A 20,472-nucleotide genomic window follows, 5' to 3' on the forward strand; every position below is an offset into this window, starting at 1 on the left:
TATATTTTGGGATTATAACACTATATAATTTACATTTAAATACAAATATATGAATAACATCTATTATTATTATAACATTATTTACAAATGTCAATATATTATATAAATAATATATATTTATAAATATATTAGCATACTTATAAATAATATAAATATTCACGGCTCATACTGAAATTAAGATGTAAATAACAAAAGAGAAAGTTCTTTCTTACAGAATTCCAAGTAATTAAAGTAGAAATCAGAGAACTAGAAAGGCACCATCAGAACACCACAGAAAATAATTGTTTTCAATAGGTAAGATCTACCATCTACCAACAGATGCTAAAGTTAGTAGAGAGAAACTTGAAGAGAAACAGAATATTTGTATAGTGTCAAAGTATCTTCCCCTAAATATTTATAAAACTCAAAGGAAGAGTCTTTTTACAGCAACTGTAAAGCAGTACAGCAACTGTACTGTAAACTGTAAAGAGTACAGCAACTCAGCAGACACCATTTTAACCAAGGGATCAAGGTAATATCATCAGGAATAAGACAGGAGACACTGTGTTACTCCTGATATAATGCACTGAGAAGGAATACTACTTCTGTGATAATCTTCCCAAAAAAGAAATAATCATAATTCAATTAGAAAACATCAGACTCAAATTGAGAGACATTCTACAAAATATCTAACCAAGACTTTTCAAAGTGTCAAGGTCATGAAAGACAAGGGATGATTGAGGAATTGTCACAGATCAGAAGAGACCAAGAAGACATGACAAATAAACGCAACTCGATCCTAGATAAAATCATAGAACAAAAAAGGATATTAGTGTGGAAAATGGTGAAATTCTGATACGGTCTGAAGTTAGTTAATAGTATTGTTCCAACATTAATGGCATGGTTTTGATCACTAATCTATGGTCACGGAAGGTCTTAACATTAAAGGTATATGGTAACTATTACTTTTGCAACTTCTGTGTAAGTCTAAAATAATTTCAAAATAAAACAATAAAAATAAATAAATAAAATGGCATATTTTGAGATGAGAAAAAACAAAACCAATCAAATGACCCAATTTTGGGGGAAGCTAATTTTAACAATCATTTGGATTTAGAGAAAATCCAGGTACTTCTATATGATATAAGGAAAGTTAACAGAAAAACAATTAGTAATATAATTCTCTTTCCAATTATGGCATAGAAATATTTTCACATGGTTAACAATCATAAAAGCAGATTGAGGCCAGGCACCGTGGCTCACGCCCATAATTCCAGCACTCTGGGAGGCTGAGGCAGGCAGATCACCTGAGGTCAGGAGTTTGAGACCAGCTGGTCAACATGGTGAAACCCTGTCTCTATTAAAAATACAAAAAATCAGACAGGCATGGTGGCACGTGCCTGTAGTTTCAGTTACTTGGGAGGCTGACAGACTAGAATCACTTGAACCCGGGAGGCGGGGGTGGCAGTGAGCCAAGATCACGCCACTGCATGGTGACAGAGTGAGACTCCCTCTCAATAAAAAATAAATAAATAAATAAATAAATAAATAAATAAATAAAAGCAGACTGAAATGAGCTCTGTTAAGAATCTTCTCTTTTGTATTAAGAAATCAGTCTTTAAGATTAATGTATTTCTTTACCTATTATTTCAAAGGGAGACAAATAAATAAACATAGCACTGTTTATGTCTAATGTAGGCGTCACCTGTATGGCACTATTATAGTATACCTACTGCATTTCTTTCACTCCTAGTAGATCATAACTATAAGTCACAATGTTACACTCCTAATCTAGCATAGTGTTTAAGACATGAGGGTACTAATAATTATTAGCTCAAAAGCGAATAAAATATTTAAGTTTTAGATTTTATTCTTTCTAGTTGAAATTATTTTCATATATTTAAAATACTTTTAATTATAAGAAACAGTCTTCTAAGATAATTACTTATAAACCTAAAAATAAAATAATCCTGACTGTACTTGTTTCAAATCTCATTATTGCTAATATATTGTTTATATTCTGGGTTATATTTTGCCTTCATGATCTAGCCACAAATAAGTTTATCCCTTCTTCTAAATTCAGTTTATTATTTGAGTCATTATACCTCAGTTAATTTTTAAATAATTAGTTTCATTCAAGTATATACTTTAGTGACTTTCAAATCTTCATGAAGTATGTATAATATCTGCCTTTATGAAAATAGTCATTGGGGATTTTGTACAAATAATCTGAGAATTGAGAACTATGCTCTTTAAATAGTTATGTGGTATTACTCATGCTACTTAAAATAAACAATAATAATACCTATGGCCAGACATTGTGCCACTGTTCTGTATTAGAATGTGTAGTCTTTAAGGCTAGATGCTACATCTTATTCTTTAATACACCTCCAGTGACTGTCAATAGAATCTATTAGATAAAACACTCCAAGCTTTCAAAAGCATAAAAATATAGAATATATATGCACAAGCAAATTTGTTATACCAAATTTAGTACACATTATGAGAGGCAATTGAATAAAATTTCTGATCATATTCACTGAATGTACAATACAATTTATCACTGTAAAAAGAAAACAGATGAGGGTTCCAAGCTGTTATTTTGGAAACTGAATATTACATGCTTTATAGCTGAAACAATTTTAAACTAAATTAAAGATCATCAATGAAAAAGCTTTTATTTAAAGCTTAATAAAAATCATAGTGAAACAAAGAACCTAATTAACCTGTATAAACAGCAAGATGTTATTTTCATCAGCTTTATCAATACTTTAGATTTTCTATGTCTTAACATAAGAGTAAAAACAAAAACAAACAAAAAACAATATTAGGCATTTAATACTATTCAAACCAACACACAAATGTTTACCTAAGTCCCAAACATAGGGCTCAAACACTTTTTAAAAATGTTTTAAAGAATATGATATATATATATATATATATAAAAACATTCCACCCTTGTGTACTTTTAATCTAGTTAGATGCTATGGCAACCTTTAAGTTTTGCTAGATTTCAAGTATTCTGTTAGTTTTCATGAATCTTACTTAAAAACAATAGTTACAATCCCATTTGCACTGAATTTACTTCTCAGACAAATTTCCTGGGTGGAAATTTATTTTACTGGCTAACAGTTCAAAGAAAGTATTTTACACACACACACACACACACACACACACATACACACACACACATACACACACCCTAACTCAAGAAGGAGGGAAAGAAACAGGGAAGAGAAAATGAGAAGGAAAGGAGAAAGGAAGGGATGAAAATGGGAGAAAGCAGGGAGGAGCTAAGAAAATTCAGAGAAGGAGGAGTATCAAGTGAAAAAATAAGCCTGATGAATGCCCTTACCTTCACTTCTTTTTTCTGCTTGTTTTGCTTCATTTTCTACTTTTTTTTGTTTTGCTGCTAAGAGTTCCCGTTTTAATTGTCTTGCTTCTTTTCTGAGCTCTTCGCTATAAAGCAAAAAGAGTTATGTAAGTATATAACATATTGAGAGTAAAAGTTGTTTTGCAAAAACAGAATCGTTGGTATACCACATCTAAGAAAAATAAAGTGAATAATGTAATTCATTTATTTTGTTTCTGTGTATGTATACTTGTGGTATAGAAATACACTTAAAGGATTTTAAAAGTTCTAATTTTTTCATAATAGCAGTATGAATTACTATAAAATATATCCCCTATCAAACGTAAGTGATAAATGACCCATTATCTTCCTAGTTCATTAACAAATTTAACATTCTAGTTTTAGTTTAATAACTTATGGAGATACAGGATCAAAACAAAATTTTTAATATAAATATTACTCATTAAGCATGGACATATGCAAAAAATCTGGCTTCAAAAATGGCTGAATTCCTGAACTGGTACCAGTAACTATCATTTATTAATTATTACATGCTAGGTTTCACGCTAAAAACTTTTAAAACTCATTTGATTTTTAAACCCAAGTTTTTAACTCATTTAATACTACAGTTTGGCATATAATTTCCTTTTAATTTCCTGGTAGTTAAATCTACCAGGGTGAGGTCTGATGATTAATATAATCATGTGTTAAAGACAAACTTAGAAGTAAATGTTACCTTCACTACAAGGCACTAGCTAAGTGACTTGCTTCTCCGTGCCAGTTTTAGGGCAGGGGATTCAAATTCATGCCTTGCAAAGAATTATTAACTGCGCATTATCATAAACCCTTAGGGTTACTTGTGACTAGTCAAGACTGTGCATATATTCTCTATGAATGTCAAGTACCCACTATATTTTCAACAAAATCTAGAGTGAATCATGGAAACTCAAAGGCTATGAACCCAAGCAGGCACTCCACTCTGAAAATGTTTATCAAAGATATTCAAGCTAAGGTTTAGTGGAATCTGAAGTCTAGATAATTACATATCTGATTAAACCTTTAGTGCTTTTTACTAATCCCAAATCCTATATCTTTTTACCACTGCCATGTATTAGTTACCAAACTGCTGGGCCTTATGATGTGCGTAACTCAGTTCTTTACATCTTTTTTCCACATCAGACACACACAGCCACATTTTACATCTGCTTGGCCTCCAAGATCCTGAATTCTGAAAGTCCCCTCAGTGATCAAAATCCATTATGTTTTAACTTTTTCAGCCTTTCATTCCTACTAAACCTTGCATGTATTACCATAACAATGAAAGCCAATTCCTTAACTGTAGTTCATGGTCCATCAGCCCCATTCTAGCCCTAATTGGCTGTCTATCTATACTGGATGCTATGACCAGTCATTTCACTGATGACCTCACCAGCACCCATAATTTCCTTGACTTGTTTGTCCTGTAGATACATCATAATCACCTGGAAGAACCTGCTAGCAACATGTTGGGGGAGACAAATCTCCAGGGAATGTAATAACCTTAGATGTGGAATGTTGCCTGGAAATTTGCCCTTGTAACAAGATCCCCAGGTGATTCCAGTATGTACTCAGGTTTGGGATCCAATGCTCTAGGATCTTATTCTAGAAATTATCTTCTGTCTTTTACAATTTCAAGCACTCTCACTTCACTGATCCTTTTATTCAGCAAACAAACATGCTCAAATTTCTCTGGACTCAGCTCAAACCAAGTGATTATTATCTTCACAAATGGACTTCATTCTTGAAAGAATAGTTTACATATACAGTGCGCTTTATTAACCTCTAACTTCTTAATCTCTTGCAATCTATCCCTCTTATAGTCTACTGAAACTGTTTCTATATCAACCAAACTCAATGGCCTTTTCTCATTCCTCCGCTTCCTTTTTGGCCTCTATCATTCAATGATGTTAATTATTCCTTCCTTCTCCTTTCTTCTTGGAATTCTATCCCAGTCAGGCTTATATACCATTTTAGCATTTTGAATCTCCAATTCTTCTCCTGGTTACTCTTTTTCTTCCCATATTATAATTGTTGACATTTTTCTCATCTCTATACTTTGTACACTGGCATTTTAATCTAATCTCATAACATCAATTATCACTCCTATATAGGTTATTTCCAAACGTAGATGTTTTACCTTGATTATGGTCCTGCATTTCTAGCTATCTTCTACAAATTTCTGTGTATATTAACTCAGAAATTTAAGGTAAGACACATACTGATATGGTATGGCTGTGTCCCCACCCAAATCTCATCTTGAATTGCAGTTCCCGTAATCCCCACGTGTTGTGGGAGGGACCCAGTGGAAAGTGATTGGATCATGGTGGCAGTTTCTCCCATGCTGTTCGCATGATAGTGAGTTCTCATGAGTTCTGATGGTTTTATAAGCATTTGGTATTTCCCCTGCTGGCACTCATTCTCTCTCCTGCCAGCTTGTGAAGAGGTGCCTTCCACCATGATTGTAAGTTTCCTGAGGCCTCCCCAGCCATGCAGAACTGTGAGTCAGTTAAACCTCTTTCCTTTATAAATTACCCAGTCTTGGGTATGTCTTTATTAGCAGCATAAGAACAGACTAATACACATACAATTTTAAGTTTCCTGGTAGCCAGATTAAAAAACTAAAAGGAAACATTAATTTTTACATACTTAATATATCTAAAATATTACCAATTAACATGAAACCAATATAAAGAATATTAATGTGATATTCTACACTCTCTTTTGTACTAAGTCTTCAAAATCCAGTGTGCATTTTACACTTACAGCAAATCTCAATTGAGACCAGACTCATTTCAAGGACTCAACTCTAGAGAAACAGCAGGCTGGACATCTCAACATAATTACAAATTCTTTGTGTCCAAATCTGAAATCCTCTCCTTCTTGCCCAAATTTGCTCCTTCTCCTGAAGTCTCTATTTGATCATGGAACAATAATCTTTCTAATGACCAGACTTTAAATTTCCCTTGGACTCTTCTCCCTTTCCTTTCATTGAATCAGTGTTGAAGTACACCATTTTCTAATCTCTCTCACATATAACAGCTCCTCTTGACTCTAACCATCAATACCCAGTTTAGGCTCTCATTACGTGTTCTCAGGTAAGTACAATTACTTCCTACTTCTTAAAGCTATATGAACACAACTGTAGAAATCCCATATTTACTCGGCATGACATAAAAATGGAACTGGGTAGCCGCTGCACAAGGAACAGCAAGCACATCTTCCATTTACTCCACCAAACATTACTATCTTTTTATTATGCTACTTTGTATAGTTTTCAATTTGGTAAGTAATTCAGTCATTTAGATGATGTTTTCCAAAGACTAAGGTCTTTGAGGTAGAGATCATTTTGAGAGTTGAAGAGGAAATGGTGCATTTCTAGGGTAGACAAACTAGTTACAAGAATAATTTGAAGTACATAAGGAATGAGGCAAAGAAAGTATATACTGTTTATGATACTATTTGTAGAGGGAGAACAACATAGCTCTTATAAGACTTAACTTTGGATGCAGAAAGTACTGATTTAAAAGCCAACTCTATCACTTATTAGCCAGGCGACCTGAGAATAGTTACTTAACTTCTCTGAGACTCAGTTTATTCAACTATAAATTAGGGGTAAGGTATGTAAAATACTAAGCACACAAGACATGTTCAACAAATGGTAGCTATTATGATTTAGGTCATCTATTTAAAATAGCACCACTGTTAAGAGCTGTCTGTCATATGGGCATAGTTCTTTATTACATTATTTATTATAAATGAATGTTATCTCTACTATATACAAAAAACAACTTTGTTCATTGTCTTAAAAGGGCAATGAGTGCATAATGCTTCCTTCTAAAAATCTATCCTTAAATAGTCAAAGATTTAGACACACTATTGATGTAGCCATATAATATACAAACTGAGCAATGTTGAATAAAAACTCAAAAATGACAAGGTGAGACAGAGAAGGGTAGGTCTATACAGATTATTAAAAATTGCTTTATTATGCTAAACATTTCAAGTGATTGAAGATTTACAATGTTGCCAAAAATCTTTGAGACTATTCAAGCAACACCATTTGTTAGTACTGTGGAATCTATAACTATTGAAACGAAGTACAAGTTTTTAAACCAATTTTTAGATCACAGTCTAATTTTAGGATTCCCAATCTTACATTCTCTGGAATATCATCCTATCCACTGGCATCAGAATATATTTAAATATGTTAAAATGAGAATTAAAATTGTAAGCTTGGAGTATATGTCACCATATACTGCCAAATTATGGGCTTACTTTAGAGTCCAGAAAGCATTGTCTTGGCCACCTCAAAGCCTAGTCTGTGCTTAAATGGTAAAAGAAATGGCTTTTATAAACTGTTACTAACTCTAAGCCATTAATTGTTTTCCTCACAATTATATTTCATTTGAATTTTAATATGGTTTGTATGATATCAGCATTTATCCACTAGATATTTCTATATTTTTTATCTAGTAAATCTGCAATAAGTTACTCCTTAATGGAAAAAAGAATTTCTTAAAAAAAAAAACCCAATAAAATATCAGCAGCCTAGAAATTACAGTAGCTTTATATATTTAGTAATAGCAAAGAAATTACTAATTCATTTAGCAATTTTTGGAGCACTTAATATTTATATGGTAACATTCTGAGTACTGGCACGGAAATCAAGATGATTAACGAAGGGAACCTCACTTTGCTAGGTTCTTTAAATCAATTACCTCCTATATCACTTAATAATCTTTTCAATGAGCTGTGATATAGGTATTTTATAGGTAAAAAGGCTGACGTTTATGAAGATCAAATAAATACCTTTTTAGAAGTCACATAGTGAGTAAGTGACAGAGCTAGAAATTAAAAAATGGGACTATCTGAACTCCAGGTTTATGCTCTTTCCATGTTGTTTCATGGATACCTTGAGAAAAACTTCAAGGAGCCTCAATTCCAAAGAGGGATATAAGCCATGTACATCAATAATAAAAACAGTACATAATAAAAAGCAGCAACTTCCATGACAAATAAACAACTGAAGCATTTTGAAATTCAGTGAAGGAAAGAGTACTGCAGGACAAATAAGAGATGGTCTCACAGAGGAAGCATGTGAACTGGGATGTGAAAGGTAAGTAGGAATTAGCTATATACAGACAGAATGAAGATGCACCCAAGCAGTGTGTCTAAACCAAGATAGAGGGATGGAAAAACAGGGTACATGCTAAAACATGAAGATATTTGGCTATTGTATAAAATAATTTAAAGTGGGGCAAGGTAACTAGTAATGAAAGATAGAGCTGGGAAAAGGATCTGGGGTAAAGTATAAATGCCAAGCATTTGTGAGTAAAGTGACAATATTTTCCTTCAATTTTTCCACACCTTTGGCTTTTCCAATTTTTTTTTTGCAACCAATTTCTCAACTGCTCTTAGTGTCTTCATTTAACCCACTGTCCACCCATTTTAACATCTTACTAGTAATCCATACACTCCTTAAATGGTTCTCTCAAAAGTAACCTATGACCTCCTAATCACAAATTTCAATGACTTCCTGCTGGATTGTAACTTAGACCTTGAAAAGAATCCAACTTTGTTGAACACCTTACCCCTTTTTGCCCCTCTGCTATCTCAGATACAGCGTCATGAGATCTTAGGACACTTAGGAGCTTATCCTACCTCTTTGATATTCTTTCTCTGCTTCCACTGGTTCTACTTTTCTACCTTCTGCTCCTCAAAATTAGATGCTTCTCAACCTTCTTTTCCTCTCTGTAAATTTCACCTGCACTCAGGACTTCAATTCTCTCTGCCTTAATGCACCCAACATATAAAATCAAGATTATTAGCCTATGCTCTTTACATATTTCCACTTTCAAGATTAAATTGGCATTTCTAACTGCCAGATGAAAAATTCCACTAGACACACCACAAATGCATCAAATTTACCATTTAAAAAGATTGATAATGTTGGCTCCTCAATGAACACCAACTAATTCCTCTTTTTTCCATTTCTGATAAAGCTACCACAATGCTGGTTGTGAAGTGCACCTTCTAGTATCACTCCCTTACTTACTACATTTTTCCTTTTCCTTTAAAAAGTCTCTTCCTTTCTGTGGTTAGTGACAGCAATCTAGTTTAGGCCATCAGGACTTCACTTGGTCAACAGTCTCTTACTTCATCTATGTGCCTCTGGTCTGACTTTTCTTCCATTTATTTTATAACACACATCCCAGATCTTAAGTTCTACTCCCATGATCTTCATAGCTCCCTAAATCCTAGTGAATTATGCACTAATTTCTTAAGTAATTAAATCTCTCTCATGACCTAACTTCAAACTACTTTTTTTCAACTTTATCCCCCACATATCCTCTACAGTTACTCTAAATTTCAGTCAAAACATACTAGTCATAATTACCTTGGCAAACTTTGAGATTCAGTACACATACTCCTTTGTTCATGCCATTTCCACTACTTAAAATGGTGTTTTCACCCTATTTCTGTCTACTAAAATCTTCCTCATCTTTTAAGTCTTCATGGAAAAAGTGGCACTTGAGTATAGCTTTGGGGAAAGTTGTTAACCTCATTGATCCTCAGTTTTGTCATCTATAAATTGTGTCTATATTCAATATATGTAATATGCAAAACATCTATAAATTGTGTCTCTATTCAAGACATGTAATATTCTAAGATTTAGAATTAAAACTGTGAAAATTAATGATAAAATGATACTAATTATTATGTTAAAGATATCTACTCTAATGCCAGTGATGAGTTGTTTTCTTCATCTAAAACTAATGTCAACTTACAGCATTCCAAATGATTGGACAAAGTATTTGGGTGGGGGTCGTGGGAAGAAATGTGTTTACCAAAAGACCTAGACTAAACATCATTATTTGGCCATGAAAAGGCAATTAATTCTCCTTCTTTGCCTCAGTTTCATCACTACAGAAAAATAGTTTAAGTAAGGCAAAATATAATGTTTCTGAAATGCATAATCAAAATTATAAGTGTTAAAAGTTATACCTCGCAGATCATTTTAATTCCTTTCGATCTGGCATTTTAAAGCCCATTTTGAATTAAAATTATTCCCTTAGTTTTCATTCACATCTAAGGAAGTAGTGAGATGCTGAATGTTGACATCTTTATCCTAGACACAAAAAAGCTGAAGTATAGAGATAGCAAGAGATTTTTCAAAATTATCCAAGTCAATAATAGAATTATCAGTGTGACACTGACATCTTAATTCTTTATGCAGTTTTCACTTAACCTGCTAACCACCTACTAAGTGAAAAGTACTTTTAGACTCATACCTTACCTTTAAGCTGCATATTTTATTTATGTACAATTTTTATTGATTTCTAATATTTGTACATTTTTATGGGCTACATGTCATATTTTGTTACAGCTGTAGCATATGTAATGGTAAAGTCAGGTTATTAAGGGTATCTATCACCTCAAGTACTTAACATTTCTAAATGTTGTATAAATTTCAAGTCCTCCCTTCTAGCTGTTTTGAAATATACAATCCATTATTGTTAACTATAGTCACCCTACTCTGCTATTGAGCATGGAGCTTGTTCTTTCTATTCAACTGTTTGTTTATACTCATTACCCAATCTCTCTTCATCCGCCCCCCCTGACCAGCGCACAAACCCATATGCCTCTGGTATCTATCATTCTACATTCTACCTCTATGAGAGCAAGGTTTTCAGCTCCTACATATGATTGAGAATATACGATAATTGTCTTTCTGTGCTTGGCTTATTTCACTTAACACAATGACCTCTTGTTCCATCCATGTTGCTGCAAATGATAGGATTTCATCCTTTTATGGCCAAGTAATATTCCATTGTGTATGTACACCACAGCTTCTTTTTCCATTCGTCCACTGATGGACTCTAAGGTCGATTCCACATCTTGGCTATTGTGAATAGTGCTGCAATAAACATGGGGTTATAGGTATCCCTTTGATATAACAATTTCCTTTTCTTTAAATAGGTATCCAGTAGAGGGATTTAAGCTGAATATTTTCTATATAACAGGAGATATTATCAATAAATAGCTACATAAGAAACTTTTTATTACTACAATATCAGTATATTTACAATTTTTATAAGCTTGTTCATATTACTTGATTGAAGTAGTTTTTTAAAATCCTGCAATTATTTTTTAACTGTGCAGCTTTTGAACATGAGATTGAGGATTTAAAATGGCAATGTCAAGTATCTTGCAGAACTGTCAGTCTAGTTCTTACTTTTTCCCAGATGCTTTTCTCATTTTCTCCAGTTTCTAGGAATGTGCCTTAGGAAAACTTTTAGTTATATCTATTATTTTTTCTTATGTCATGAGAAATATTATTTTAATATAAGGGTAATGAAGTCAAGCACTGATCTTCTCTAATATTCACATTTTAAAAATTGATACAGATTATCAAGACCTGAGTGTCTGACATGTTGTTGAAGAGATCTTAAATCTATATAAATGGAATATGTGTTAGTTTCTTACATATGACGGTAAAGGAACTTGCTTAGAGGCCTTGTTAAACAAGCTGATGGCTAAACACATGCCCATTACAGACTATTGTCTCTTGGACTACAAATGTAGCACTTGCAGTTAGTTTAAGCCTGCTATTTCCCAATATCTGATAAGAATTCATAACACATGGAAATGATTGAAAACCAAACAGTAAACCCTTCATGGTCTTTAGCCTGCTGCTTTAATCACAAAGATATCCAATCTGTTTGTAGTGAAACAACAGCTTGGCTGTTGATGAAATCATAAAATAGCTGTAATAAAAGCCCATCATATGTATTAAAATTGTAGATGTTTCATACAATTTTTAGACTTACAGTATCATCAGCTGTAGCAGAGATGTAGGTTTACCATATTTCAAAAAGTGCCAAAATATACTGTAGTTTATACACACATTTTGAAAATATATACTTATATCATGCAAATATCTAACAAAAGTTAATAAAACTCCACCGTGTGTTTGAAGCTCTGTTCTACCTATTACTAGCAGTATGGCATTGGACAACCAATCTAAGCCTCAGTTCACTGACCTAGAAATGAAAAGAACAGTAAGGTTGTTGTAAGAAAGAACTAAGATTCTATGGAAATTACTTAGCATACTTAGCATAGTAGTTGGCCCAAGATAATACTAAACAGAAATTTGCTTCTCTTATTATTATCGCTCTCACCCCCACCACTACCACTATTACTATTCTTGCTATTTACATAATCTATTATTGACAAAATGAGATCTCAGTTTAACAAGAGATTAAAAACGCAAGTTTTTCCATTGTTTCCATAGAGATACAGATTTCAAAAGCACACTGATTAGTTTTTGTGTTTAGGGCACTGCTTAGATTAAATATATACTATGAAAGTGAGAAATGTAACAGTTCAAAAAAAACTAAAAATCACAAAATTCCCATATCCTAACTCTGGTCACTAAATGCTTGAAAGTGAATTGCTTATTTTCTTTCATTATAACCTAGTTGAAAAGGTAAGGAATAAGCGAGTCAACAAAGAATTGCATACATACTTAGAGGAAGTATGAGGAAGGTAACAGAGAAGCTACCTTATTTTAGTCTAAGTGATCCTGAAAGGTATCTATCAAAAGATAACATTTAATCTGAGAGCTAATGTTCTACATGCCTTTTATAATCTGCTACACCACTACTTACGAATAGAAAGACTATATCCGTATCTTTAAATATATTGTAATTTAGAAAGAAAAGGAGAAATATAAATGCATTTGTATATAGCCTTTAAACTTACAATCTTACTCCTTTCATGTGAAAGATCACACGTATTTTTAATGAAAAGATTAGAAGTTTAATGCAGATTACCCCTAATCTTTGTAAGATCTCTTTCAAATCTTAGAAAATTTTATTCTTTTTTTTCAAAACACACTAAACAACAGTGTATCTTAAACAAAATCGTAAAGTGCCAATAATATTAGTAGGTGATATTGCTATTCTATCTAAGCACCAAGTAAAAATCTCAGAATCAAATATGTTATTTCATAACAAAAACTTGGCTTAGCCAAGATTTCACAGAATTGGAGTACATTTGCTGTGGCAGAAACCTGGTCTTTAGCCAAATGTCTATTTCACAATCCAACTTTACAAATGAAATTAATTCAACATGAAAAACAAATTAGATTTCCATTTCTAGTAAGGCAGTATACTAGATGACCTGAAAACTCTCTTGCGACCCAACACATAGAAGTGCTGAATAGAGTACATTTTTAAAAAATACCTTTACTTTTATTTATTTATTTATTTTTTGAGGTGGAGTCTCTCTCTGTTGCCCAGGCTGGAGTGCAGTGGCATGATCTTGGCTCACTGCAGCCTCCGTCTCCCGGGTTCACGCCATTCTCCTGCCTCCATCTCCCGAGTAGCTGGGACTACAGGTGCCCGCCACCACGCCCGGCTAATTTTTTGTATTTTTAGTAGAGACTGGGTTTCACCGTGTTAGTCAGGATGGTTTCAATCTCCTGGCCTCGTGATCCACCCGCCTCAGCCTCCCAAAATGCTAGGATTACAGGTGTGAGTCACCGAACCCAGCCTAAAAAATACCTTTAAATACATATGTTTAGCTCACTAGAAATCAAGGGCAATACCCAGGGTTTGGAAAATGAGGAGGGGGACTGAAAACCAAAGGAATAAGCATTGGAACTGATATTTGTATACTCTGAGTTACTGGTCTCTGTAACCTATAAATGAAGATTTTAACAATCACAGGTGTGGTGGTGCGTTTCTGTAACTCCAGCTACTCAGGAGGCTGAGGCAGGAGAATCGCTTCAACATGGGAGGCGAAGGTTGCAATGAGCCAAGATTGTGTCACTGTACTCCATCCTGGGTGACAGGGCAAGACTGTCTAAAAAATAAACAAAAAAAAGAATCGGCTGAGCATGGTGGCTCATGCCTGTAATCTCAGCACTTTGGGAGGCTGAGGCAGGCGAATCATGAGGTCAGGAGTTCGACACCAGCCTGTCCAACATGGTGAAGCCCTATCTCTACCAAAAATACAAAAATTAGCCAGGCAAGGTGGCATGAGCCTGTAATCCCAGCTGCTCAGGAGGCTGAGGCAGAAGAATCACTTGAACCCAGGAGGCGGAGGTTGCGGTGAGCCGAGATTGTGCCACTGCACTCCAGCCTGGGCGAGACTCTGTCTCAAAAAAAGGGAAAAAAAAAAAAAAAATCATCAACAATAGACTAGATCAAGCAGAAGAAAGAATCTCAGAACTTGAATACAGATCTTTTGAAATAACCCAGTCAAATATCAAGAAAAAAGAATTTTTAAATGAGCAAAGCTTCATGACACATGAGACACCATAAACTGACAAAATATGTGAATCATCACACATATTTAGAGTCAATTGATTTTCAACAAAGACACCAAGAACATACACTGGGACAAGAATACCCTCTTCCAGAAATATGCTGGGAAAACATGCAGAAGAATAAAACTAGACTTCTATCTCTAACCATATACAAAGATCAACTCAAGATGGATTAAAGACTTAAACATAAGACCTAAAACTATAAAACTACTAAAAGAAAACATAGGGAAAACACTTCAGGACATTGGTTTAGGCAAAGATTTTTACATCTAAGACCTCAAAATCACAGAACAACTAAAACAAAAATAGACAAATGGGACTACATTAAACTAAAAAGCTTCTGCAAAGTAAAGGAAATAATCAACAAGGTGAACAGACAACCTGTTGAATGGGAAAAAATATTTGCATACTACTCATCTGACAAGGAGCTAATATCCAGAAAATACAAACAATTCAAACAACTCAACAATAAAAAAACCAAGAATCCTATTTAAAAATGGGTAAAGGATAGGAATAGACATTTCTTAAAAGAAGATATATACTATCTTAATTTAAGAGAGAAGGGTCTATTGCTATAATACTTTTAATTTTGGTATAGAAGAGGAACTACTATTTATCACAGAGAAGTCCTATATTATATTTAATATTTGTATTAGAAGGAATGTTGTTTTGTTACTTAATTTATGTATTTAAAAAATTGAAATACTATTGTTCAATCTGTTAATATACTACATTACATTAATAGACTTCCTTTAATTGATTGACCTTTACTGTCCTTGGAAAAAAGCTTGCTTTCTTTGACTATTTTTAAAATAATGCTTCTAAGTGAATAAAACAAAACAAAACAAAACAAAAAGCTTATGCATTCCTTTTGCAACAGTGTTCACAGAATATTTTTAGGTGTGTTGCTGTTTTGGGTTTCCATTTTCTTGCTGCTTTGGGTTTCCATTTTCTTTTCTTTCTGCTCTATTGCCTTAATTTTTTATACTGAGTAGGCATCATTTTCAAAAAAAACTGAAGTCATTAGGAAAAAATTAATGAACCATATTTATCACAGTATTCAACACTGTGACTCAATATGTTGTTGGTGCTAAATAAATATAGGCATACACTAAGGGAGAAAGAGTATAGAATACTAATCCTGGGACCCATCAGAGGGAAATGTGGGGGTTTGGGAAGAGGAGAAGTTTTGTTGTGAAGATAGACATCTAAAATATAGCACACAGAATAAAAATCACTGAGATAAGAGCATCAGATAGAATGATGTCGATCAGGATATAAAGAGGATGAGGTCATTTTTGTGAAGGCCATACTTGGTAACAGACAAGTATGTAAATTCTTTAAGATTTCCCATTTCCCACATTGTTCTCGCCTTGTTAAATTTGCTTTACCGACATCAAAACACTTTCAACGTTATGTAAAAAAATGAATATATGGACAAATGATTTTAAATATAGTACATGGTATAGATTAAATAAGAAAAAAATGAGGTAGAAGTTTTTCTGGCATTCATCTAGACTTTCATCAGCATGGATCAAAATTATACAAAATGGCTTCCAAGACATCACAAAGCTGTACAAAGTGTCTCACAAAGGAAGCTATATATAAGTGATCCTCTTGAATTACTGAAGCTTTTCACATTTAACGTTTAGGAACTTTTGGCCCTGCCTCTCTCATCCAGTGCAGGTACAGACATTGAAGTGCCTCCTTTACGTGCAAGCCCATTCCACCTGGGTCCTGAACCAGTTATGGACAAGAGATATATCATGAGCATCTATTCAAGAATAAGGCCTAAAATGAGTCATTCTGTTTGACTCACACCTATTCCTCCTAAAACACTTCTCTCTCTTCCACTTCCCTTCTCCTCACAACTCAAAATCATCCTTCAGATCTCAGCTTCCATGCCATGTTCTCTGCAAAGACTTTTCTGAACTCTCAATACGGATGCACAAACTCCCTATATTTATCCTTACCTTAGGTCTATAATCAAGTATACCTAAATGTGGCCTTCCTGATAATAACAACACAGTATGATGTTGATGATGATATTATTGTTACGATGCATTTATCAAATTCTAAATCCAGACTCTTTCCTCATTGCATAGGTTGAAGTTTCCAAGTCTCCCAGAAAGTGCTTTGCTTGCTTTTTCAAGACAGAAGAGCCATCAGACAAATTGTGCTTTTGCTCACCTGACCTTAAAATTTGCCTTTTCTTACTGCCTTGTCTAATTGACAAGCTTGGACTCTTTTGGTACAGATGCCAGCCCAAATCAAGTGTATCACATCTTTTTGACCTTGGGGCTCTGTGATTTGCTTGCCTGCAAGTCCCTGCCCAAACTAGAGCAAGAATAATATTTTAAAGCTGAAATTTGATCTCATCATTTCAATGCTACAGTGACCCTTAATTCTCAAAGTTCAAACTCCTTAAGACTGCAAGGTTCTTCATGGTCTCAGCTCTGCTTTATTCTCCATCTTTATCTCTTGTCTCACTTTTTGCATGCATTCCCACATCCTAAAATCCTGTCAGTTCTCAGAATGTATAATATAATCTTTGACACCTATTCCTCGTGACCTAAAACACTCCTCTCTCTTCCACTTCCCTTCTGCTCATAACTCATAATCATCCTTCAGATCTCAGCTTCCATGCCATGTTCTCCATAAAGACTTTTCTGAACTCTCAATACTGATGCACAAGCTCCCTATAATATCCTTACCATCAAGCTTATCATATTGTATTTTAGCAGCCTGTTTATTTTCTTTGTAATCTCCAGTAGTCCAATAAAACTGTATCATTTCACATTTGCAACTCCAATAAATAGCACCAAATCTAACATAAAATCAGCATTCAATACTCAATAAATACATTAAACCAAACTAAATTGTTGGTAGTGCTAATCATTCTTTGAGATTGCCTAAAGCTGCAATTTTTTGTTATTATAATATCATGGGATTTTTTTTAAAGGTATGAAAAAATAATTCAGTTCTCTCAAGCACTGGCAAAATGTATCATGCTACATATGTGTACCCTTCCACTCAGCAATTCTATACATTTATCATAAGAATCCCAAAGTGCTCAAGCTCCTTGTTAAGCACAAAAGAAGAATGTAATGGGAGTTCATGACAACACTATTTATAAATATAATAAAAGCAAATAATTATTCAGTTTATATAAAATTGTATGTTTGTGAATATATGTGTACATGCCACCAAACAAAACCAAAGATTTGAAAGGTAGTTTACCAAAATGAAAACAATGGCTAGCTCTGTAGAATGCAACATCACATGACTTAATGATTTTATAAACTATTCTGGTTATAAAGAAAAATTTATTTTTATTTAGAAAAAAATAAGTTTATTTTTTGAGGGGAATATTTCAAATAATTTTCCTTGAACAAATTTGGTAGACATTATGATTCACCATTCTTTCTCTGCTCATTTCTAAAACTAAAAGAAATCATCATTATAAAGTTAAATTTAATCAAATAAAAATACTCCAGTGTTCAAGACACTTAATGCACCATGTATTTTTTTTTTTTAGCAATTTAAGAATCCACTTGTTACAACATTTTGATTTCTACCATGATCTCACGCAAAATCTCAAATATTTTGGAGTGACTATATTAAGTCAAGAATAAAAAGTGTGACATATTTGAATGCTTATGCAACATAGATTTTTTATTTTTGCAGAATAAATTTTATCATAGGGTGTATTTCAATTTGTACTAAGTAATACATCTAGAACTACAAAGACAGCATTGAGACTTTTAAAAAGGTTTCTTAATATTTCCATTGCAATTTTATTAACCATGATGAGGAATAAACTGGCTGTATGAATTTAATAAAACTGCAAGTCCAAATCACACAAAAACATTTAGCTCAAATTTGATCTCACCTCTCAAAATTAAACATTTTGGGAACTACACTGATACATGCTTCTATTCTGGGAATGATTCAGCTCTTGCATATGGCCACTATGTCACTAAAAGGGTGTTTTTAGAGAATTAATACAATACCTTTTCACTCTCAATTTTTAGTTTTTTTCCCCATCCTAAGAGCCATGGGGGCAGGGGATAGGCAGAAGGAAGCAAGGAATCAGTAAGGAGGGAAAAGGGAAGTTTTTGTAATTTTTCCAACTGTAACAACAAAGCTCCTACTTTAAGGGGAAAAAACCATCCCAAACCAAGTTTTCTTTTCTCTCTAGCCATCTAGACACATAAAACACATAATATGGTATAAAAGTTTTTTGAATACAATAGACACCAAGCTACAGCAGGGGTCATTATCTGTGTTGCTTGACTTTTGCAAAAACTCTCACCTATATTATAGCGACTTAAAGATTTGCTCTACCTGAATCTGCACATACTCTGCCTCTGAAACCCTAATTGGCATTTAGCTGAAAACAAGCTTCATTTTCAGAGTCACTAGTGACTGGATGCAAGAACTGACTCATTCCTAGGCCACTGCTGTAGAAAAGGTCAGTTTTTCTTTTCCATAAGGCTTCATAGACTTAACCTCTCTGTGGGTTTCCTACTCCATTACCACCTGGCAGACAAACAGGACCAGAAAACTTGCTTGAACTGTGCTAGACCAACCCTTCAAGAAAATAACGACAAGATGTGAGCCAGGAAAAGCACTTTGGAAACTACTTGCACCTAATAAAAACATATTTTTAATTTAGCTAATATGAAATCCAAAGTAGTTCAGCCCAAATGGAAAAGATGCTGTATTTATATTTATGTGGGTTCTTAATTTAGGTTTGATTCATGCTTCATGCATGAAAACTACCATTTTATAGAATAAGGTGAACAGCTGGCCTACATACACCTCTACGGCTCTTCATTAAACCAAACTGAGATATGTGGCAAGTTTCAGTATTTGCCCTTAATTTTATGAATAAACCAAAATTTTCTTTTATGAAGTAAATTTATTAAAAATTATAATTGATAAAGTAATTAGACTTTCACATGGCTTTCTTTTTCTCTATTCCAAAAATGTTCCAAGTATGTATATATCCACATGTACCTTCTCATTGAATCCTCACATCAAATTCTAAAGGGATGTTATTTTTACAGGTGGGGAATTGAAGAGAGGCAATGGTGTGGAAATTTGACAGAGGGTAGGGGATATGCAAAGATAATAAGGTAAGAAAAAGCAAGGCAATGAGGCAACACTTCAGCTTACCTGAAAGATGCTATACAACAACTAGAACTACAAAAAATAAACCTGAGGAAACAAAATTTGATATATTTCACCCTAAATACAAAAAAAAAAATGTTTATTGGCTATATGAACTTGAAGACCACTTAAGAAAATAGGGTCAGGCTGAAAGTAGTTTCAATGGAATATAGTATAAACAGTAATTCCAAAACTTTAGCTGATATCAGAATTACCTGAAGGCTTGTTAAAACACAGATTGCTGGTCTTTACTCCCAGAGTTTCTGATTCTGTAGGTTTGGGGTGGGGCCTACAGCTTGAGAAAGAGAAGCTGCTTTGGGGACAACACTTTGAGAACCAATAGTCAAGAACAATGTTATGTATGTAAGTCTGAGACTTTATTAATATTTTCTTAGCTTTGAAAACAAACTTAGGAGATGAACTGAATTAGTTACTTTATATTCTATCAAACTTCAATATTTATCATTAGAAACACTAAAAACTTAAGAGGCAACTGGGAAATAGTTAAGTAAAGAAAGTTTTGCTCTCAGGTAAATTCAATAATAAACAAATTCAGGTATTTTCCAGGGGCCAGAGGAACACAGGAGCCCCT

At 33.7% G+C, this 20,472-nt stretch overlaps 1 protein-coding gene across 1 annotated transcript in view; it reads right to left on the bottom strand.

Annotated features, from left to right (window-relative positions):
* CWC27 (CWC27 spliceosome associated cyclophilin) overlaps positions 1-20,472 on the bottom strand; it is a 257,508-nt gene that overhangs the window by 137,252 nt on the left and 99,784 nt on the right. Inside the window, exon 11 of the mRNA XM_007973839.3 lies at positions 3,335-3,438. Coding sequence (XP_007972030.1) covers positions 3,335-3,438 — 104 coding nt within the window. The remainder of the gene's footprint in view (positions 1-3,334; positions 3,439-20,472) is intronic.

Source organism: Chlorocebus sabaeus, chromosome 4 (assembly GCF_047675955.1).
Source record: "Chlorocebus sabaeus isolate Y175 chromosome 4, mChlSab1.0.hap1, whole genome shotgun sequence".
Lineage (NCBI taxonomy): Eukaryota > Metazoa > Chordata > Mammalia > Primates > Cercopithecidae > Chlorocebus > Chlorocebus sabaeus.